Raw genomic sequence first — 24594 nt, 5'->3', positions numbered from 1 at the left:
CATCTCAGCTACTGCCTTATCTCCCTTTTCCCTTTTATTTCTAAGGTTATTGAACACATTGTTTACAATTGCTGTCTGGAGTTCCTCTCTTCTAGTTCCATCTTAGACCCTCTCCAGTCCAGCTTCTGCTTCTTGCTCTCAATTGAAACTGCTCTTGCCAATGGCCTCTTCTGAGCCATATCTCAGAATTAGTACTCCCTCCTCCTCGGCCTGATAGTTGACCATTCTCTTTTTCTTGAAATCTTATCCTCCCTTAGCATCCATAACTGTTCTCTCCCTCTCCTAGTTCTCCTCCTAACTCTCTCATTGTTCCTTCAGCATGTCCTTTGGAGGATCTTCATCATGCCATCTCCTAATTTTTGGAGGGATTCTGCAGGGCTCTGTCCCTGGTCCCCTCTCATCTCCCTCTGCACCTCTTTCTCTGGGTAGTCTCCACAAACACAAATTCTACTCTATGGGGTCAACTCACAGATCTACCTCTCTACTCCAGTCTCCTTCTGTCCAAACTAATATCTTAGCATATCTCTCTGAAATCTCATTGTGGCTGTCTTGCTTCAGCTCAGGTGCAACATGGCTAGAAGAGAGCTTTTTATCTTTCCCTTGAAGGCCTCCTAGCTGCCTCCTTTCTCTTTCCCGTGGACAACCCCACTTGCTTGCCTGTTGCTCATGCTCATAATCTGGTGTTATCTTTGACTTGGACCTCTCTCTAGATCCTCACATCCAACCTACATCAAAGTCTTGTTGATTCTTTCTGCATGACCATTCCAAGATATGACTTTTCTCATCCATTCACACAACTAAAACTCTTGTCCAGCCTTTCATCAACACATGTCTCAAATACTGCAATATCCTTTTCTTTGGCCTTAGTTAATTCAGTCTTCCCGTTCAGAATGCTGCTGCAAAAATCATTTTCGTAGCCTGTCGCTTTGACCATGTCACCCCTTTCTTTATGGCCCTCCACTGACTTCCTCCTTCTCTCTTGTATCAAACCTGTTACTTGTCTTCACTTTCAGGGCCCCTTGCAGCCTGCGCTACTATCATCTCTCATTCACTACCAAGATGTCAACTCTTGCCTCTGATTGATCAATGATGACAGCATCCATCCTCTACTTGTTTTCAAACACCTTTGTGCTTTCTCCAATGCTGCCCCTCACACATTAGAGGAGTTCCCAGTAAATAGTTGCAAAGCTACATCAATATCCTCCTTCAAACTCTCTCCTTCTCTGTGATGGCGCCAAAAAAACTGGACAAAAACTAGGCCACTGGTGCACAGAGGCCACAGCCTGGCATTCTGACCACTGTTGTCTCATTCTGTCCTTATATTCCCCCATCTATCTGTAGCCATCTGTTTTGTCTTGTTTTAAACAAGCTGTTTGTGGAAGGAACTGTCCTTTTGTTCTGTTTGTACAGCACTTGGCACAGTGGGTTCTTGACCCAGGACTAAGGCTCCTAGGCGCTATGATAATACAGGTAATACAAGAATGGGGAGCCACCAAATGAAATTAATAGGCAGCAGATTTAAAACAAAAGGAAGTATTTTTTCACACAACGCGCAGTCAAGCTGCGGAACTCCTTGCCAGAGGATGTTTTGAAGGCAAAGACTATAACAGGGTTCAGAAAAGAACTAGATAAATTTATGGAGGTTAGGTCTGTCAATGGCTATTAGCCAGGATGGGCAAGGATGATGTCCCTAGCCTCTGTTTCCCAGTAGCTGGGTATGGGTGACGGGATGGATCACTTGATGATTACCTGTTCTTTTCATTCCCTTGGGGCACCTGGCATTGGCCACTGTCAGAAGACAGGATACTGGACTAAATGGACCTTTGGTCTGACCCAGTTCGACCATTCTTATGTTCTTAAATAATCAATATCGGTCTCCCTTTAAGCAGAATCCAAAGAGTAAGGTCTATGTAGGGCTAAGGAAGCACTATTGATACATTTGCAATTTTTAAGCCCTTAATGTTTGCTTTTAAAATGCTGCTTTTTAGCATTTTGTGTTAGCTTTTCAGTTCTTCCATGAGCATAGTCCATTTTTAAAGGCTGGTGCCCTCTTCCAACAGAGGAAATCTAACTAGGCAACCCAACAAAGAAAATATAATTATGCATCTTTGCTTTTGTAGGGTAATAGCCAGACATATCAGTTGATATATTCAACATGTTTTAAGAAGTCTATAACAATAATAATGACAGTACTTGGTAGTCCTGTAGAGCCAAATTTTGCTCTTTGGCACCCAAGTGTAAATTTGAAGCAACTCCATTAACTTCAGTGGAGTAACCCCAGAATTAGCAGAGAGCAGAGTTTTTAGCAGAAAGCAGATTATGTGCCCATTTATTATTATATGGAGGTTAAAAGGTGATGAAACTCCAGAAATTGCCTTCATGTGCAGTGTGTGTAATGCTGGGGAGCTATTGAGATGAAAACCCCGACGGTCACTTACGGAAGACTGTGTAAAATTTCAATTCCACTGCTCTGTAAAATGGAGTATTTGAAGAAAACTTTTCTCTTTCGTAAACTATCTTTATCTTTACAGCCTTATTTTATTAGTTACAATGCAGTAATTGAAACAGGTTGCACTCACTGTGCTTCAGGCTTCTCTATGACTTTCATTACCTAACACATATCCTGTACTAAATTCAAGTATTCTTCTCCAGTGTTAATTGTTTCCTGTGAGGTTTACTAGTGTACAATTCAACAGAACCATAATTAATACAGCTATGTAAATATTTGGAAAGTATCCATTAGCTAGCTAAGAAATTATTCTTTCTTAGTACACTGTTGTACAGGAAGTATTGCTCTAGATCAGTGATTTTCAACCTTTTTTCATTTGCGGACCCTTAAAAAATTTCAAATGGAGAGGCATAGTCTTAGACATAGTCTGCAGCCTCCCAAGGATCCACAGACCACAGGTTGAAAACCACTGCTGTAGATTGTTGGCATTTAGTAAATACAAATACCAAATTTGTTGCAAAACTTATCTTTAAGAAAAAAACACAGTATTTTATCATACCTGGGGAAAAGGAAGTGTACATCAGGGAGAAGAGAGATGAGACACTGGTTTTTACTAAATGTAAAACTGACCAGTGGTGTGTGACAGTTTTTCATTCAATTACTTCCTCTTAGGATTTATATCCTCAGAATTTAATTTTCTTTTCTTCCACTTGTCTGTGGCGGTACTTCCTCTACACCTTTCAGGGGGTTTTCTTCAGAGAGCGTCTGTTTACATATTAGTAAGGCTACATTTTAGTCATGGGTATTTTCAGTAAAAGTCACAGACAGGTCACAGGCAGTAAACGAAAATTCACGGCCTGTGACTTGTCCATGACTTTTACTAAAATACCAGTGAATAAAACTTGCGGGGGGTTGCTGCCTGGGGGCCCTGCAGGTGCTGGGGGAGGGCAGCCTGGCTGCTTGGGGGTGGTCCGAGACCCCCCCCTGGTGTTGGGTGGGCGTAGGTGGCGGTGTACAGCTCGGGACCCCCGCTATTGTTGGGGGCGGGAGGAGGTTGGCAGGGCCGCAGGCTCCCTACCTAGCTGCATGCCTTTCCCCCCACTCCCCAGCAGCAGCAGTAGTAGCAGAAGAGTTTGGGCGTGGGAGGGGACAGGGGGTTGAGGCACGAGACGGGATGAGGTGGGCTCTGGGTGGCGTTTACCTGGGGGGCTCCCTGGAAGTGGGCAACGTCCCCCTTGCTCAGCTGCTAGGCGGAGGCGTGGCCAGGCAGGTCTGCAGGCATGGCTCCCGCAGCTCCCATTGGCCGCAGTTCCTGGCCAACGGGAGCTGCGAAGCTAGTGCTCTGGATGGAGGCAGCATGCAGAGCTGCCAAGCCAGGCCTCTGCCTAGCAGCTGAGCAAGGGGGATGTCACCGCTTCCGAGGGGCCCCCCACGTAAGCACCCCTGCCCGCTCCCAGACCCAAACTCTGCTGCTGGCAGGGGCCCGAGACTGTCTCAGCAGTGGCCAGTGCATCTGGCGCAAAAGCTGCTTGAGCTGTCCCTGAGCCAGGCACACCGGCCGCTGCAGAAGTCACGGAGGTCATAGAAAGTCACGGAATCCGTGACCTCCATGACAAACCCGCAGCCTTAAATATTAGTTACATCATGTTCTGACGTGCTTAAATTTTTTTGCTCGACTTAAGCCTACTAAAGTGCTTAAAAGTGCGTGGCTCTATATTGTAATGTAACTATAAATATGGTATTGTTTGTCTCCCAATGATCCCAATACTGAGTTTACAAGTAGAAACATGCATTTTCTACTAACTAGCTCTTGCAACTCAAACTGCGCTCTGAGAGTCAAGCCAACTTCTTTACTTTGTACGCATCTTCATGAATAGTTAAAGATTTGCAGGCCAGATTAAACCCTCAATAACAGCCATGCAAACCCATGTTGTCAGACTAGGCCTACATTGACAATTACAGTCAGGGAGTCTGCGCAAATGTTGATTGAATGTGGTAAACAATTCTGTTGATGGTGCCCAGAAAGGAATAAAAATCCATCTCACTTTCTCTGAATGACATTGGTTCTGCAGGGCTAACCAGAGTAAAAAGCAGTAAGGACTTCGGTGACTAAAAGCAGTAGATGTGGATGAATACATGCAGGTAGCTGATCTGCTCAGTCAGAAAGTGCTATTTTGATGATGTTGCTTTTCTAGAGTAGAAATATGTATTTAATATCCTTGGAAGAGGAACACTCTGATTTTTCCATATCATTTTGTGTCTATTTACTAACTAAAGTGTACTGAGTTTTATTTGCTTTAATGTGGTTTTTATTTTACTTTTAAAATCCCACAGATGGAATGAATGGCTGTCGTATGACATGTACATTCCTGATCTCCCACGTGCTGCTCGGCTTTGCCTTTCCATCTGCTCTGTTAAGGGTAGAAAGGGTGCTAAGGAGGTAAAATATTTAATAATTTTAATAGTTCTAACGTGTTATAAGAGAAAACTCCAGGCAGCCAAGTTTGGGAAGAACAGTTGGCCAAAACTTGAATAGAAGTTGGTCTTACCAAAATCTTCTATTTTCTTGAATTTTTATTTGATTAAAATATCTAAGATGTATAGAAACTTCTCTTAACTTTATTGATTGACTACAAATTAATTTTTTTGTAACCTGATATATTTGTTGTATATTATCCATGCAGCACTAGTTGTGGTCTGTATAGTTGAACAGAAAGGGACAGGCCAAAATTTTCAAATGTGGGTGCCTAAAGTTAGGTTCCTGAAGCCATTCTTAGGCACCTAAAAAACAGTGTGTGTGAAGGTGCTGAGCACTTGCATTTCCTTTTGACCTAAATGGGAGTTGGGGTTGCTAAGCAATTAAAAAAAAATCAGCAAGCTTTACTGATGTGCCTAAAATGTGGGTTTTGGATCCTAACTTTAAGGCGAAGGTTTCTAACCATCAGAGGAGTGACGTTCTGGAACAGCCTTCCAAGGGAAGCAGTGGGGGCAAAAGACATATCTGGCTTCAAGACTAAGCTTGATAAGTTTATGGAGGGGAAAGTATGATGGGATAGCCTAATTTTGGCAATTAATTGATCTTTGACTATTAGCGGTAAATATGCCCAATGGCCTGTGATGGGATGTTATAGGGGGTGGGATCTGAGTTACTACAGAGAATTCTTTCCTGGGTGTCTGGCTGGTGAGTCTTGCCCACATGCTCAGGGTTTAGCTGATCACCATATTTGGGGTCGGGAAGGAATTTTCCTCCAGGGCAGATTGGCAGAGGCCCTGGGGGTTTTTCGCCTTTGTAGCGTGGGGCATGTGTCACTTGCTGGAGGATTATCTGCACCTTGAAGTCTTTAAACCATGATTTGAGGACTTCGATAGCTCAGACATAGGTTAGGGGTTTGTTACAGGAGTGGGTGGGTGAGATTTTGTGGCCTGCATTGTGCCGGCGGTCAGACTAGACGATCATAATGGTCCCTTCTGACCTTAAAGTCCATGATTCTGATACATCCAGGCTCAAAAACTTTGGTCGTGTGTGTGTTCTGATGTACTGTCCAATTTTTATTTGTTAGTTTGTTTGTGAGTGTGTAAGACTTACTTACTTACTTGAGGAAAAAATCCTAGCAGGTAGCTTTAACTCTTTAGATTGTGTTCTTTGAAATGATTATCCCAGCAGCTGACAAGACAGAGGTTTGAAGTCTCACAGGGAAAATATGCTACAACTTTCATAATTTGCTCTCTGCTAACCTACATATTTGTTAATCCATGCTTTCACACAGACTGTCTCTCCCCATTTGACAGTAAGGGTTTAATAGCAGAGACATAGTGCTGTAATGATGTCTCATGACAAATCTTGTAATATGTTCTGTAATATATTGTGTAAATTAAGTATTATCAAAAATTAAAACTAGATTTGAGAAAATGAAAAGAGTACAACTTGCAATGTAATTCTTGTCTTTTAATTATTTGCTTCTCTCTTTTTGCTAACTTAAAAAATTAATTATGGTAATACATTATTTATTCTTAATAGCAAGGTTCTACTATGCTATTTTCCTGAATCCAGCTGAAACCTGATATCCATACAAGATTGCCTGAAAAAAGTATTGTGAAATATGATTCAACATGCATGCACATGACTTTCATGCGCATGTATTGTTATTTTCTTGGTTAGAAAACTTAGAAATCAAGAAACCAAGCTAGTCAAAAATGTAGGAAAAATAGTGGCTCTTAACTATACTGGCTTTCATTTTGATAAATTGTATTATTTCTGGCTTCCCATAGTGTCAATGCACTACAATACAAATAGATTCAATATGTGTAATGACCCAAAACACTATTTCCCTAAGGGTATGTCTACACTACGGAATAAGGTCGAATTTGTAGAAGTCGTTATTTTAGAAATCGGTTTTATATATTCGAGTGTGTGTGTCCCCACAGAAAATGCTCTAAGTGCATTAACTTGGCGGAGTGCTTCCACAGTACCAAGGCTAGAGTCGACTTCTGGAGCGTTGCACTGTGGATAGCTATCCCACAGTTCCCGCAGTCTCCGCTGCCCATTGGAATTCTGGGTTGAGATCCCAATGCCTGATGGGGCTAAAACATTGTCGCGGGTGGTTCTGGGTACATATCGTCAGGCCCCCCTTCCCTCCCTCCCTCCGTGAAAGCAAGGGCAGAGAATCGTTTTGTGCCTTTTTTCCTGAGTTACCTGTGCAGACGCCATACCACGGCAAGCATGGAGCCCGCTCAGGTAACCGTCATCCTATGTCTCCTGGGTGCTGGCAGACGCGGTACGGCATTGCTACACAGTAGCAGCAACCCATTGCCTTCTGGCAGCAGACGGTGCAGTACGACTGGTAGCCATTCTCATCGTGTCCGAGGTGCTCCTGGCCACGTCGGCTGGGAGCGCCTGGGCAGACATGGGCGCAGGGACTAAATTTGGAGTGACTTGACCAGGTCATTCTCTTTAGTCCTGCAGTCAGTCCTATTGAACCATCTTATGGTGAGCAGGCAGGCGATACGGATTGCTAGCAGTCATACTGTACCATCTTCTGCCGGGCAGGCAAGAGATGAGGACGGCTAGCAGTCGTACTGTACCATTTTCTGCCGAGCAGCCATGAGATGTGGATGGCATGCAGTCCTTCTTCACCGTCTGCTGCCAGCCAAAGATGTAAAAGATAGATGGAGTGGATCAAAACAAGAAATAGACCAGATTTGTTTTGTATTCATTTGCTTCCCCCTCTCCCCCGTCTAGGGGAATCATTCCTCTAGGTCACACTGCAGTCACTCACAGAGAAGGTGCAGCGAGGTAAATCTAGCCATGTATCAATCAGAGGCCAGGCTTACCTCCTTGTTCCAATAAGAACAATAACTTAGGTGCACCATTTCTTATTGGAACCCTCCGTGAAGTCCTGCCTGAAATACTCCTTGATGTAAAGACACCCCCTTTGTTGATTTTAGCTCCCTGAAGCCAACCCTGTAAGCGTGTCCTCCGTCGCCCCTCCTTCCGTCAGAGCAACGTCAGACAATCGTTCCGCGCCTTTTTTCTGTGCGGACGCCATACCAAGGCAAGCATGGAGGCCACTCAGCTCACTTTGGCAGTTAGGAGCACATTAAACACCACACGCATTATCCAGCAGTATATGCAGCACCAGAACCTGGCAAAGCGATACCGGGCGAGGAGGCGACGTCAACGCGATCACGTGAGTGATCAGGACATGGACACAGATTTCTCTGAAAGCAGGGGCCCTGCCAATGCATGCATCATGGTGCTAATGGGGCAGGTTCATGCTGTGGAATGCCGATTCTGGGCTCGGGAAACAAGCACAGACTGGTGGGACCGCATAGTGTTGCAGGTCTGGGACGATTCCCAGTGGCTGCAAAACTTTCGCATGCGTAAGGGCACTTTCATGGAACTTTGTGACTTGCTTTCCCCTGCCCTGAGGCGCATGAATATCAAGATGAGAGCAGCCCTCACAGTTGAGAAGCGAGTGGCGATAGCCCTGTGGAAGCTTGCAACGCCAGACAGCTACCAGTCAGTTGGGAATCAATTTGGAGTGGGCAAATCTACTGTTGGGGCTACTGTGATGCAAGTTGCCCACGCAATCAAAGATCTGCTGATATCAAGGGTAGTGACCCTGGGAAATGTGCAGGTCATAGTGGATGGCTTTGCTGCAATGGGATTCCCTAACTGTGGTGGGGCCATAGATGGAACCCATATCCCTATCTTGGCACCGGAGCACCAAGCCGCCGAGTACATAAACCACAAGGGGTACTTTTCAATAGTGCTGCAAGCTCTGGTGGATCACAAGGGACGTTTCACCAACATCAACGTGGGATGGCCGGGAAAGGTACATGACGCTCGCATCTTCAGGAACTCTGGTCTGTTTCAAAAGCTGCAGGAAGGGACTTCATTCCCAGACCAGAAAATAACTGTTGGGGATGTTGAAATGCCTATAGTTATCCTTGGGGACCCAGCCTACCCCTTAATGCCATGGCTCATGAAGCCGTACACAGGCAGCCTGGACAGTAGTCAGGAGCTGTTCAACTACAGGCTGAGCAAGTGCAGAATGGTAGTAGAGTGCGCATTTGGACGTTTAAAGGCGCGCTGGTGCAGTTTACTGACTCGCTTAGACCTCAGCGAAACCAGTATTCCCACTGTTATTGCTGCTTGCTGTGTGCTCCACAGTATCTGTGAGAGTAAGGGGGAGACGTTTATGGCGGGGTGGGAGGTTGAGGCAAATCGCCTGGCTGCTGGTTACGCGCAGCCAGACACCAGGGCGGTTAGAAGAGCACAGGAGGGCGTGGTATGCATCAGAGAAGCTTTGAAAACCAGTTTCATGATTGGCCAGGCTACGGTGTGAAAGTTCTGTTTGTTTCTCCTTGATGAAACCCCCCGCCCCTTGGTTCACTCTACTTCCCTGTAAGCTAGCCACCCTCCCCTCCTCCCTTCGATCACCACTTGCAGAGGCAATAAAGTCATTGTTGCTTCACATTCATGCATTCTTTATTCATTCATCACACAAATAGGGGGATGACTACCAAGGTAGCCCAGGAGGGGTGGTGGAGGAGGGAAGGAAAATGCCATACAGCACTTTAAAAGTTTACAACTTTAAAATTTATTAAATGCCAGCCTTCTTTTTTTTGGGCAATCCTCTGTGGCAGAGTGGCTGGTTGGCCGGTGGCCCTCCCACCGCGTTCTTGGGCGTCTGGGTGTGGAAGCTATGGAACTTGGGGAGGAGGGTGGTTGGTTACAGAGGGGCTGCAGTGGCAGTCTGTGCTCCAGCTGCCTTTGCTGCAGCTCAACCATACACTGGAGCATACTGGTTTGGTCCTCCAGCAGCCTCAGCATGGAATCCTGCCTCCTCTCATCACGCTGCCGCCACATTTGAGCTTCAGCCCTGTCTTTAGCCCGCCACTTACTCTCTTCAGCCCGCCACCTCTCCTCCCGGTCATTTTGTGCTTTCCTGCACTCTGACATTATTTGCCTCCACGCATTCGTCTGTGCTCTGTCAGTGTGGGAGGACAGCATGAGCTCGGAGAACATTTCATCGCGAGTGCGTTTTTTTTTCTTTCTAAGCTTCACCAGCCTCTGGGAAGGAGAAGATCCTGTGATCATTGAAACACATGCAGCTGGTGGAGGAAAAAAAAAGGGACAGCGGTATTTAAAAAGACACATTTTATAAAACAGTGGCTACACTCTTTCAGGGTAAACCTTGCTGTTAACATTACATACATAGCACATGTGCTTTCGTTACAAGGTCGCATTTTGCCTCCCCCCACCGCGTGGCTACCCCCTCAATCTTCCCCCCTCCCTGTGCCTAACAGCGGGGAACATTTCTGTTTAGACACAGGCAAACAGCCCAGCAGGAATGGCCTCCTCTGAGTGTCCCCTGAAGAAAAGCACTCTATTTCAACCAGGTGACCATGAATTATATCTCACTCTCCTGAGGATAACACAGAGAGATAAAGAACGGATGTTGTTTGAATGCCAGCAAACATACACTGCAATGCTTTGTTGTACAATGATTCCCGAGTACATGTTACTGGCCTGGAGTGGTAAAGTGTCCTACCATGAAGGACGCAATAAGGCTGCCCTCCCCAGAAACCTTTTGCAAAGGCTTTGGGAGTACATCCAGGAGAGCCACAAATGCCAGGGCAAAGTAATCCTTTCACATGCTTGCTTTTAAACCATGTATAGTATTTTAAAAGGTACACTCACCGGAGGTCCCTTCTCTGCCTGCTGGGTCCAGGAGGCAGCCTTGGGTGGGTTCGGGGGGTACTGGCTCCAGGTCCAGGGTGAGAAACAGTTCCTGACTGTCGGGAAAACCAGTTTCTCCGCTTGCTTGCTGTGAGCGATCTACAACCTCATCATCTTCTTCTTCTTCTTCGTCGTCCCCAAAACCTGCTTCCGTATTGCCTCCATCTCCATTGAAGGAGTCAAACAACACGGCTGGGGTAGTGGTGGCTGAACCCCCTAAAATGGCATGCAGCTCATCATAGAAGCGGCATGTTTGGGGCTCTGACCCGGAGCGGCCGTTCGCCTCTCTGGTTTTCTGGTAGGCTTGCCTCAGCTCCTTAAGTTTCACACGGCACTGCTTCGGGTCCCTGTTATGGCCTCTGTCCTTCATGCCCAGGGAGATTTTGACAAAGGTTTTGGCATTTCGAAAACTGGAACGGAGTTCTAATAGCACGGATTCCTCTCCCCATACAGCGATGAGATCCCGTACCTCCTGTTCGGTCCATGCTGGAGCTCTTTTGCGATTCTGGGACTCCATCATGGTCACTTCTGCTGATGAGCTCTGCATGGTCACTTGCAGCTTGCCACGCTGGCCAAACAGGAAATGAGATTCAAAAGTTCGTGGTTCTTTTCCTGTCTACCTGGCCAGTGCATCTGAGTTGAGAGTGCTGTCCAGAGCGGTCACAATGGAGCACTCTGGGATAGCTCCCGGAGGCCAGTACCGTTGAATTGTGTCCACAGTACCCCAAATTCGAGCCGGCAAGGCCGATTTAAGCGCTAATCCACTTGTCAGGGTGTAGTAAGGAAATCGATTTTAAGAGCCCTATAAGTCGAAATAAAGGGCTTCATCGTGTGGACAGGTGCAGATTTACATCGATGTAATGCTGCTAAATTCGACCTAAAGTCCTAGTGTAGACCAGGGCTAAGTTAAGTATCCTCATGCCTTATTGTCAGCTGTCTAAATGGGCATCTTGATTATCACTACAGAAGTTTTTTTTCTCCTGCTGATAATAGCTCATCTTAATTAATTAGCCTCTTACAGTTTGTATGGCAACTTCCACCTTCTCTCTGTGTGTGATATATATATATATCTTCTTACTGTATGTTCCATTCTATGCATCTGATGAAGTGGTAAGCACAAAAGCTTATGCTGTAATAAATTTTAGTCTCTAAGGTGCCACAGGTATTCCTGTTCTTTTTATAATTGTGTGATTCCATAGTTCAGTTTTTCAAAAATCTTTTTCCTCCTCCCTTTATTTCTTGAAATCCAATATTGTACTATAACTTGATCACTCTTCACACTCATTTATTAATGATCATTTGATCTTTTAAAGGAACACTGCCCATTGGCTTGGGGAAATATAAACATGTTTGATTATACAGACACTCTTGTATCTGGGAAAATGGCTTTGAATCTGTGGCCTGTGCCGCATGGTCTGGAAGATCTGCTAAATCCTATTGGCGTTACTGGGTCAAATCCGAATAAGGTAAATTGATGCTTATATTCTAATTTCAGCCTTAGTAACACACATCGACTTGTTTAGATTATAATGATTTCTAATTTATAATTTTGTTTCAGAACAATCATGAAAATTCTTTTTTCCTCAGGAAACTCCATGTTTAGAGCTGGAATTTGATTGGTTTAGCAGCCCTGTAAAGTTTCCAGACATGACAGTGACTGAAGAACATGCCAATTGGACTATATCTCGAGAACTAGGGTTTAACTACAGCCATGCGGGGCTGGTAAGGGGAATTTACTTTCCAGGATTAGTTACTAAAACTTTTAAAAATATATGCACATTTTGAAGTGCTTTATTTGTGGGGGGAAATATTTTATATCAAAATACATGGAGCCAAATTCATTTTTGATAAACACCAGACAAAAAATGGCCAACAGGTTCTGTCTCTTGCAGTAAAACATATTGATGCTTCACTGATCAACCAAAATCTTTTAAGGGTATAACTGTGTCTTACTGTACAAACAGTTCTGGACTTTTTTCCAGCTTATATAAGCAATTTGTCTGGTTGTCTGAACGTTAAGTTGATTTTGCAAAAACTGTAACAGGGTTAGATTCTCCATCAGTGGCACTATTTCTTTTAATTTTTTGCTCCCTCTTCTCCCTCCCTCCTTCCCTCCCTCCCACAATTTCTTGTCTGTTGTATATAGGTTTTATCTTTGAAAAATCTTTCTTTTATCGTCTGTAATATGCTTGTAACTTCTTCGGCAATGCTGATATCTAAGTTTTATGTTCTAGCAAACTGCCACAAGTTAACTTTATTAGCAGTCAGAGATACTGTCTCTTGAGCTGAACCCCATGCATTCTGAGATTCGGTGGTCTTGAAATTTACCACCAAATCGATCCCTTGCTTCAAATGCTGAGCTTCCTTTTTTTTTTATTAAATTACATTTTTAGCCCTGGTGATTAAATAGAAAACCTCAAAAATGTGAATGAAAACCAATTCAATGTTTTCTTCCTGAAACAATAGCTCTTAGATGTAAACTCATTCACATCAAAAGACTGTTGGCACTGAAACCTAAAAATGGTAGTTTAGGTCCAGTTTACTTCAGAATCCCATGGAGGCCGTGAGTATATGGTGTAACCTTAGAAGACTGATGCTAAGTGCTTTTCCGAACCATTCAGACTGTTTTATTTTGTAAATCTGTTTTGTTCTGGCTGGGACAAATATGAGTGGTGCTGCCATCCCAAGAGCCAGGTCGCAGTGCCACTCAGTCATGTTTGGCCTGGCTGCCTCCACAAATCTCCCTGAAATTAATCTGAAAATGTTGGTCAGTGTGGACTGCACTGTGTCTGCGAAGTCTTCAGAATGCTTTCCCCTGCCCACAAGCGCAACCTCAGTCTTGCTTGGGTTCAGTTTCAGCCAGCTGTTCTTTGTCCTTGAGCTGAACTTATCCAGGCACTGGGCCACCCTGGTGGTAGTGGCATGGCCATGTGTGGCGAATGATAAGTAGGGCTCTGTGTTGTCTACATATTGCAGGGTGAATAGAAATCAGTGATTTATTTTGAAAAACTAAAACACAGTTTTTATTTAAATCAGATATTTTTTATTTTATTTAAATTGTTTTTTAAAAATAACTCTTTCTTTAAAATGAAATCTGAATGTAATACAAAATATGTTAAATCCTAAACTTTTTATAATCTCAAAACATTTTAAATGAAAAATAAATATGTTGAATCCATGAGCCCTCTATCAAAAACTGAGTTAAAGGCTGCTTTTTTATGAAGAATGTAAATGGGAAAATATCTAACTTTTTGCGATCAAGGTTTATGAATATGGCACAGTAGATCATGTACTGTATTAAGGGCTTGTTTTGTTTAATAAACACACAACAGCATATAAAATTTATTTTTAATTAAATTCTAGTTGCTATCCTAATGCAGCTTGACACAAATCATGAGCAAAAAGTTAATTATCTAGTAAATAGGCAATATACGAATCACCATTTTCTAACATGCTAAACATGTACAATTAATAAGAATCTGAAAATATTAAGCTATATATTTGCTTAAATAAAAGTATTAGTGTACCAAATCTATTTAGTTGTAAATCAGCATGTTTTAATGGTTATATCAACCAATGAGAATGCACCTTTCTTTAGAAAATAGTTGAAGTACAAATGGAAAAGTTGATTAAAATTGATTATTTAAATTGCCGTGATTTAAGTCATTCCACCCTGATCAGGTGTCAGCGAAGCACAATATCTCCTCTGAGCCACAGTGTTTCCTTTTCTTCTCTGGAGGAGGAGTAAGTTGTGATACCCCTTTATGTGACAGCATATATGCACCCCAGTTTGGCTTGTAGCCCTATTGAGGCCTCACGGAGTAGGTTGGAAGCCGCCTCTGTACCCCCCCCCTCGCCCATCCCTACCCCCCACAATTCCTTTGTGCGGACATGTTGGTGCTAGGCATGATCTAACCCTACGTCGTCTGATTTTTGGAGCGGTTGAGACGTTTGAATCTGATTCGAGCAATGGGTGCTCAGTACCTCCAAGTCAGTTCATTTTATTAGGTGCCTAACTATACAATATTGGCTAACACCACCACCACCATCATCATTACTGTTGTAACTTACATGATCAAAAGTGTGAAAGAAATAAGTAGATACAGAAATAAAGACACAGCTTTATTGAAGAGCTTCCTGTTTTTTTAAATTGTGATCAGAAAGAGGAAAGGAAAAGGGGGGACAAAGTTGACAAAAAAATTAAGGTAACCTGATTAATGTTACTTTATGAACCAAAGGTGGTAACGTAGAAAGAGATGTGACAAGGGTTGATAAGGACCTGCATGTGAAAGAAGAAGGAAAGGGACAACTTTAAGAGAATACCAAAGTTGTGAGCTTGAGTACCTGAGGGACAGTGGAGTTGTCTGAAACTGTGGAAGAAAGGGGGAAAAGAGAAAAGACAAAGTTTACATGTTTGACAGTCAAGGATTGAGGAAGCAGAAGAAGATACTGAAGAAACAGGAAGAGATGCAATCCTTGATAGATGAGGGGTAGATCTGAGAGTCACTGGCATAGAGGTCATCCTTAAGTATGAGGTCGTACAAGGAAAAGAGAAGGGGGGCTGAGGCAGACATCTGAAAAACACCAACAAAGTTGAAGTGTGATGATAAATCAAAGGCAACACTGAAGGAGATTACATGCAGGTGAAGAACCAGGAAAGAAAGGGCTGTAAATCCACATAAGATGATAGTTTTGAGAGCTGGGTGGTCAACAGCATAAAAGTAGCAAAGACTGAAGAGAATGAGTATGGTCCTTAGGATTGGCAAGGGAGAGATTAGTAGTGACTATAGTGAGGGTTTGTAAATTTAGTGGTTTCTAAAATATTCATCTCTACAGTAGCTGAAACCTGTCTAGGTTCTTACTTTGAGCCCATGACTGTGGTACCTTTAAAAATTACAAAGCACTCTCCTGAATGTCCCCATTTCTCTTTCTTCAACGTGAAAGTAATAGTGTGCATTAGGTGAGAGTTATGCTTTCAGAATGCTGTAGTTTTCTCCCACCTATAGAACAGATTAGTAGCGGGGGTCCTCTGCTTATCACAGATGGACACAAAATTCTGATAATTAATTACCAGTCCAAATCATCTCAACTGCAGAAGCTGCTTTAAAGTAGGAACAAGGCAGACTTGCAGAATCTAGAAGTTGGGGTTGCATATCTGATGCATATTTGTATCTTCTTGATTGACTGTAAATCTTGAAAGGACAGATACTTTTTAAGGCTCGAATATAGCCATCTCAGTAGTGTTTCTTCTATCCTTAGCTGAAACTAGAAAGTGCAGAGAAGTATACATTCTAATAGTTTTTAAAGGCACAACAAAGACGATGTGATACATTTTGAACTTCAAAAATATTCAGGGTTTGTTTTTGAAGGTTAGGGTGATGGGTGGGCGTTTATTTCCTATTGAACCAGCTTGCTTGTCCCTATGATACTCAGGAGCGAGATCATAGCAGTTAGAGGAGGAGAAAGGTGTATTAGCATCCATTTCCATGTCAAACCAGTAATGCATAATGCTACTCATACTCTCTCCTTTTTCTCCTTTTGTATTTTTTTTCACATTGCTCCCTACTAAAACTCTAATAATCTACTTTGTGTCTGCCAAGTATCCTCTTGCTGCTCCTTCTAATCCCTCTTTTAAAACATTTTTCATAAAATCTTCCTAAATTTGTCTCATCACTATTGATATCTCCACAGCATACCTGTTGTTCCTTTTATTGTCTTACCTGTTTTTATCTTGTAAACTCTTTGGGGCAGGAGCTGTGTGTTCTGTAAAGTACTGCGTGTTTTTATGGCTGTATAATAGTAATGACGCCAAGTAACTTGAAAATAAAACTTTGGACAAGACAATGTATGCTACACATTCAAGATCTGACACTGGCTTAGAGTTTACCAATTACCAATATACTTGTTTAAAATTTTTGACACGTTAGTCCCAAATGCTGTGGAAACCACCAGGCCAAGTTACCATAATGGTGTTCTATAAAACATCTTCTGTTAACATACGAAACAATAGACATGTATTTTTGTTTAATTTTGAAATGCACTATGTTGCACTTTTAACCAATAAATTAGTAGAAATATTTAAGATCCAGTATAGATACTGTTATAATGGAGCATTTATAGATCCATTGTTACTTCAGATATTTCAGACGCTTTCTCAAATATTAAATTTATATATTATCTACTTTACTGTCCCACACTTCATAGAATTTCAAGTTTTTGATGTTGACCTCAACAGGATAAATGCATTTTCCCACTGGGCTTGACCTAAACCATGAACTTTCTGACCTAATATACAGGTACATTTTGTCTTATGATCCAACATGTGCAAATAGTTTTAAATCTTATTTTACAGTGGTATTAATTGAAGGTCAAGAAAATGTAGTGATTTTTTTCAAATTTATAGTGAATTAAAAGCAAAACTAGATTTGAACTGAGCTTCCTAATTCCTAGTCACTTTCTGTCAACTTGAAATCTAGTCAGTTTTGAAAAATGAGTTTCCAGTGCTACCCATGTCCCCTAAATCCACTTGCCAATGTGTATAATATGCAAACAGATTTCCTTTTTCCCCCCCCCCCACCTTTTTTCTTTTTTTTTCCTACCTGGTTGCTTTTCAACAAATACTCACACAAACAAGAAGGAAAACTGAATGACTTGTATAGGAAAAAGAGTGAACTAAAGAAACAAACTGAAAAATTATTTTGCTGTAATCAATTTAAGTTACAGTAATCTTCATTGTGTATAACAGCTGCAGCCATAAAAGGAATTTCAGAAGTGTGGTTTGTTTGTCCTTGAGTTGATGCTTTAACTCTAAACAGTAGCACATGGGCTAGTTCTGTTTCCTTATTTTTATTTGGCTTTGTTCTACTTACGATGAGCCTCTACCAGAAGCTAGATAAATACGTGCTTTTATAAAGCTTTTAATAATTTTTTATAAATATGACTCTTTATAGGATTCAATATATAGCTTCCCCACTCCTGGCATGAATCTTTTATCCACTGACTTACCTCCCATAATTCTCTTTTGTCTTAAGGTTTTTTTTTGGTTTTTGTTGTTTTGTTTTGTTTTTTCCACAGCATCTCTTGCTATAACATCAAGTGTATATCCCAGTTTTTGATGACTCCAAGACATTTGGAATAGACATTATTGTGCCATATCTACTATATGTTCTTTTAAAAAACATTTCCACTGGTGGCAGTTCTAAAGTGTTTGCCTCTTCTCTTTTCTGACTCCAATTCACTTGCTTCAGAAGCTGCACTCATTAAAGTGGACAGGCTAGAGTGGCTGGATTACTAATCAGGTGGGAGATGGGTGGGGAACAAGTCGAGGGATTTTCAGTAGATATGTGCTGCAAGGGAGTGTGATATGTTCATTCCCTTTGGAAATGCTCAAGACCTAATTTAAGCCATTTTAAATGTCCCCATATAACACCGTGAACCATGCCTTGTGTGAGTAACTATAATAATACAGTTTAAAAAAAAAATGACCTAACTAAAACTGAAGGCAAAGCATAGTACTTCCAGTCTTAAGTATAGGTTATGTACCTTTTTTTAACCGGCAGTAGGCTATAATCTGTCAGTTCCTTCTACATTAAAATATTTTATGTACATTTTAAGGCATAATACTCTTTAAAAGACCAAACAATATGTCTCTCTGTCTCTGGGTGATTCTGGTTTGCCTTGTTTCTCAAATGAGAACCAGCCACACTTACAAAAAAAATCTTCTTACCAAGATGTTCTAGGTAGTTCCACAATGATGTTACCCAGTAATCTAGCTCTGAAAGAGGGTTTCTGCGAACAAAATGGGAATTTCGGACAAACTGTAGTTTTTAATGCACGTTTCACATGGCAAAGGGGCTTACTCTTCACTTTTCCTTTTACCATATTTTATAACAACATATAACATATATTTTATATGCATCCTGAAGAGCTCAAAATGTGAATTCAGATTTAAAGATGTGTGCAGTTGAATAGAATTAGATGTTTCTGCAGCATTTCAGCTTCTGACAAATAAATTGCAAAAATGATAGCACTTAAAAATAGAGCTGGATGAATAACTGATTTTTCAGTTTGCTGGCCGTACCAAAAAAATGGGAGAAATTTTGTTTTGAGTTGACCCAAAACAAAAAACTTTTGACTTTTTTAGACAAAGTTCAAAATAAAAAAAAATTGGCTTTGTTTTTTGTGTTTTTTTGTTTTTGTTTTTTGCTTCTTTCTGTTAAACTTCATTCAGGTTTATTTAATCAGTTGTTTTGAATCCAAAAATCAAGCAATCGAAAATCTTTTTTTTTTAAATGTCATAATAAAACATTTTGGATTTTTTTTATCTGAAACAATTCGACAAGTTTAACACAAATTCACAAAATGTCTCAATCGAGCCAAATCTGTGGTTTTTGATGGAAACAAGTTTAAGATGAAAAATGTCACCATGCTCTGTGAATTGTGGCTTATGCTAAAGAGCATACCAAAGCCCTATATCACTAAAACCCCTTAGGAATTCAGTCTTTGTACAGTGCAAACCATTCCACAAACAAAATATCAGAAACTCCATTACCCTGGCATCATGCTGTAAAATGAAGAAGTTTTACACCAACCATAGACTAAAAGTTACTAAATTATTGGAGAAAGAAAGAAGGGGCAGAGGAGTCATGGGTGACCGAGCTGGTTTATTTGATTTTGTATCTATAAAATGCATCTATGTAACAGGTTCTGAACACATGAAATGACGCTTAATGAACTCAATCGCAGGATGCACCTAGCTCCCCTGAGGGTTACTTTGAGTGTCCCTACTCCTTTGGGGAATCTGTTCAGCATTAACGAACACTGGCTTTACAGTCACATTGGAAATCAATTTGAAACTCTCCCCCTGATTTTCCAAGTTTCCTGGACATGTTCCACACTTCCTCTCAGACCTCATATTCACGTATTTTTTTTCCCACACTCTGCTTCTCCATTCTTGGCTTTTTCTCTGCCCCCTTCCAGCAGATATCCTGAATAGTTTGCTAAATGAGGATGGGGTTGTCACTTTCATCTTGTGGTTTATGGGGCTCTTGCTAGAATCTCATTTGATGGTAGTGTGCCAACTGCTATTGTCCCTCCATCCAACTAATTTCTTTGGAATGATATCTCTGCCCGTGGTCGTAAGCAATTACAAAAATCAAAACACTATAAAGCTAGCACTGTTTAATCTTTTTTAAAATATAATACAGAGCTGCACTCGGATTGAAAGAAACAACCAACAGATTTTTAATAATAGAGTATAAATGATGCTACACTATATAAAAATACTATGTTTACATCAGGTATGTAGCTTGCATGAGAGCAGAAGTGTGTGGAAGGATAATGTACCATTTTCTTTTACAGAGTAACAGGCTAGCTAGAGATAATGAATTAAGAGAAAGTGACAAAGAGCAACTCCGTGCAATTTGTACACGAGACCCTCTGTCTGAAATTACTGAGCAAGAGAAGGACTTCCTTTGGAGCCACAGGTATACAGAATCATAAAGATGGGGTTCTGGAATTCTCTAATTTCATAAAACCCATAATTGACTTGAATTCTGGCCTGTTGTTCAATATGTTCCTCCATGCTGTGGTTAGCATTTTAGGAAAGCATATATTAGTTTTATTCGCCTGTGGAGGAAAGCTGGTGATAGAAGTAATCCATTATGTGCCTCAGTTCTGCAAACTTACCTGTGTGGACAGATACCTGTGCCTATGCAGAGCCCTGCTGACTTCAGTGGGACTCTGCAGGCATAAAGGTAGATAATAATTCAGGATTGAAGGCCATAGTCTGCTGTGATCAAAGTAAAGCTACTTACTGTTTACCTCTAGTTTGTATATGCAAGTTACATTTTTTTCTCTTTTACAGACATTATTGTGTAAATACCCCAGAAATTCTACCCAAACTACTTTTGTCTGTTAAATGGAACTCTAGAGATGAAGTAGCCCAGGTAATATACTACGTTCAAGAAACTTCACTAAAAGACATTTTTAAACACAGTTTATCTTTGATTTTTAAAAATGATTTTCTTCAACTTGCATGAAAGTGAGCAATCATTAGTAAGAATATGTTCTGCTCATGCAACCCATTGGTTGGTGTGTGTTCTGTCCCGCTCTGTGCCTGATCCGCAGATGATGGTTCCAGAGCCTGACTGTTTAGTTCAAGAGCCTTATGCTTTTACCTCTAGAGGTCCCTGGTTCAATCCCTGATGTCTTGCTGACCAGTGAGTTACGCTGGGTTGACATTACTGACTATGGAATGACTGAGGTTGTAGTTCTTATTATAGCTTTTTTTATATAGTGGATAAAATATTTAGCAGGTTGTAGTTTCCATCAAGTTAGTCATTTGTGAGATCAAAGAGTAAATTCAGTTTATAAACAGGAAAATGATTGCTGGTTCTACATGGGTCTATTTCATAATTATTGTTTTGTCCATGCAACTGCTTAAAATGTCTGGATTATGTTGGGTTGCTGTTTTTGTTCCACACAGATGTACTGCTTGGTAAAAGACTGGCCTCCAATCAAGCCAGAACAGGCAATGGAGCTTTTGGACTGTAATTATCCTGACCCAATGGTGCGGGCATTTGCAGTTCGGTGTCTGGAGAAGTATTTGACAGATGACAAACTGTCTCAGTACTTAATCCAGCTAGTACAGGTACCCTAGCTTGTTCTGTTAAATTAGAGGTTATGTATATTTGTTGTTGACAATTGTTTTTAATTGTTGCTTCCTAAATCTGATGTAGCAAGAAGAAAGAGAAGAAATCTTGACAACAGTAATTCCCGAATGATTCTGGGGAATAGATAATAAATATAGTAGTTGCAATCTTGAAATATCAAACCTGGTTTATTTTACTGTAAATAGGATGAGAGATGTTAGGACCCTGCAAGGAGATACAGAGCTGTTCTGCTGATTCACACTGGCAGCCAGACCATTTATCTTTCTGTAGCATGGACTGGGCAGGCTCCCTGAAGAGGCAATTCTAGAAATCTTAGCAAAATGATCCTAAAATTTGGTTGGTGTCAGTTAAGTTAACAATAAAGGAAATGTCAGATAGGTGGTAAGTTTGGACCTTTATCCAGTGTGTGTACTGTTAAGCAGGGTTGGAACAATGCCTGCTAACATTTACAAACCCTAAAGTATGAGGGCCAGACATTCTTGAGTTATAAAATCCTTTTCCAGAATGTGGCTCTTCTTTTATGTAGTATGTGTCTGGATGTGTATTATCCATGGGAATATTCGCAAAATGAAAGCTACAGTTCCAAATTCTCATTTCTTCTTACCCATAAATAGGTTCTGAAATATGAGCAATATTTGGATAATCTGCTGGTGAGATTTTTACTCAAGAAGGCACTGACCAATCAAAGGATAGGACACTTTTTCTTTTGGCACTTAAAGTAAGTTTGTTTGGGAAGTTTTTTGGGTAATGGTGGGTTTCCACCAAGCTGTACCACAGTAGTTAGGGGTATGAAATGTCAGAAATGTTCTTTTTTCTTAAGTTATTACTACTATAAGGTTTTTTTGTTTTTTGTTTTCTATATAAGCAGCATGACTCCCCAGACAAAATTAGTTCTCAAATCTGTAGTCAGTTTAGGTGTCTAGAAGTTTGGAAAGATACAGAAGATAATGAACTACCTATTTTTGATATAGACTTTTTTTGTAGTAGCCAGCATTGTATCTACGGTAGGAATGTCATGCTCAGTCACTGAAGAGAGCTGAATTCCTTCTCTGATGGGCTGAGGGTATAAATTTAGGGCCCCATACTCCCTCAATCCACAATAGATCTACTATTCTCAGTGGAAGGTTTATACAAAGATCAATAACTTTTAATTATTATTTATTTGTTCAGTACCTCGTTATTGCATTTAGTATCACTAAGTAAGAAAGTATGCTCCCCTTTAAGACCACCATTCTTCATTTGTCTTCCTCCTTTAGCCTCTTCTGTTTCTTTCAATCTTTCCTGCCCTCTAGTTAATGTTTACTGAAGCAGTCACTCTGGCTTTACTGTGTACTTATTCTGTTCCTATGATTAGACCTTTGTTGTTGCATTATATCATACGTAATCCCCACCATGGGTGCAGGGGACTGGACTAGATGACTGTCAAGGTCCCTTCTAGTCCTGTGATGCTATGTCATGATCATTGTTCCACTTTGTCTTTTCTATTTAAATCACTGCTGAAAGTGTAATGAAAAGTTTAAAAAATAGGTGGTGCATGATGTTGAAATTTAAATTAAGATTGCTGAGTAGTTAGTAACTGGGTGTGTACAGTGTGATTATCAGCAAATTCCACGTGAACTGTAGATAATTAGCTCATCTCCATTGCTTGCTTTCTAAATTTAAGATATTTCAAATTACTTTTATATGCAAGAGCCTTTTAAAATTGCCTGTTGTGAAGAATGTGGGAATTATATGTATTTTATGAATATTTTTATATACACACACACCCCCCCACACACACACCCACCCCCTGTGGGTTTTGAAGTTACTGTGCTGCTGTCTAAAGGGCAACTAAGTTAAATCAGCCATAGTTAACTTACTTCTCTAGGAACCAAAAGTGAATGGCTGAGTGTAGACAATCCCGATGGACAGTGGAGCTGATAATTCCTTGGAGGTGTACCTTCACTAATGTGGAAATGGGCTCACAGACCCCATTGCAGGGGAGTGCAAGAGCTCCACTTGACACCTTTAGGGTTTCAATGCAGGAACTTTCAAACAGAGAGATTGAATATAGTTGAAAAGCTGAGCTTCTGAGTCATAGGGATAGAGCAGGGGTGGGCAAACTTTTTGGCCCGAGGGCCACATTGGGGTTGCAAAACTGTATGGATGGCGGGATAGGGAAGGCTGTGCCTCCCCTAACAGCCTGGCCCCTGAACAATCCAACCCCCCCGCTCCCCACCCCCTTACCATGCCACTCAGAGCAGTAGAAGCTCGTGTCCACGCTGCTGCGCTCCCCGGCAGGAGCGACAGACCAGAACACTGGCAGTGCGGTGATCTGAGGCTGTGCGGGAGGGGGACAGTAGGGGAGGGGCTGGGAGCTCAGAGCCCATGCAGGATGGTCCCACGGGCCATAGTTTTTCCACCTCTGGGATTGAGGGTCTGCAGAGAAGCAGGCAGTAACTGGTCCCTGGGAAAACAGGAAGGGTGTCAAGGCTAAATTGGGCCTACCTAGTTGCATGAGGTAAATGCTACATTTGGGCAAGGCTGTATGCTTTAGTTATTTTTAAACCTTTTCTCTCTGCTTATGATGTTCCTGTGGATGGATAAATCATACTGTTTTGAACAAGCTGTTCTGTCACTGTGTTTACCAGGGGATCACAGCTCCCAGAGTGGGATCTACAGCAGAGACCAAAACCAGTTGGACCTGCTGAGGTAATATAGGTGATAAGCAGGAGGTGCTGTAGCCTGGTCTGTTGTCTAAAAGTGGGCTGAATTGTAGAATTCCATTCTGAGAGAAGTTTGCCAACTGAGAAAAGGGCTTAGGGACAGCATCAGTCCTGAACAGTAATACCTGTAAACGTTCTTCTTTTACCTGTAAATGTTCTCTTTTGATAGGTCTGAAATGCACAATAAGAATGTAAGCCAGAGATTTGGTTTACTTTTGGAGTCCTACTGTCGAGCATGTGGGATGTACCTAAAACATTTGAGCAGGCAGGTGGAGGCTATGGAGAAACTGATAAACCTCACAGATATTCTCAAGCAGGAGAAGAAGGATGAGACACAAAAGGTATTAGTGTTATCAGAATACAAGAATTAAGTATGTTTAAAAGTAGTTTAATAAGAATTGGGTCTTTACTTGGTTAGTTAAAATAGTGTGATATTGTTTACTTCAGTAGGTAATAAAATTCCTTACCAGGTGTTGGAGATATTTTTACTGTACCCACTGTTGTTGGCCAGTTGAGTAGGTC

General features: G+C 41.5%; 1 protein-coding gene across 2 annotated transcripts in view; it reads left to right on the top strand.

Moving 5' to 3' along the window:
* PIK3CA (phosphatidylinositol-4,5-bisphosphate 3-kinase catalytic subunit alpha) overlaps nt 1–24594 on the top strand; it is a 79035-nt gene that overhangs the window by 42528 nt on the left and 11913 nt on the right. For both annotated transcript variants that reach the window (XM_048862985.2, XM_048862984.2), the window contains 8 exons: nt 4784–4889; nt 12008–12160; nt 12282–12416; nt 20055–20179; nt 20560–20641; nt 21181–21345; nt 21982–22085; nt 24242–24413. In XM_048862985.2, coding sequence (XP_048718942.1) covers nt 4784–4889; nt 12008–12160; nt 12282–12416; nt 20055–20179; nt 20560–20641; nt 21181–21345; nt 21982–22085; nt 24242–24413 — 1042 coding nt within the window. The remainder of the gene's footprint in view (nt 1–4783; nt 4890–12007; nt 12161–12281; nt 12417–20054; nt 20180–20559; nt 20642–21180; nt 21346–21981; nt 22086–24241; nt 24414–24594) is intronic.

The sequence above is a fragment of the Caretta caretta genome, chromosome 9 (genome assembly GCF_965140235.1).
Source record: "Caretta caretta isolate rCarCar2 chromosome 9, rCarCar1.hap1, whole genome shotgun sequence".
Lineage (NCBI taxonomy): Eukaryota > Metazoa > Chordata > Testudines > Cheloniidae > Caretta > Caretta caretta.
The sequence above is the reverse complement of the archived record's forward strand: the minus strand, read 5'-3'. Positions and strand labels throughout refer to the sequence as shown.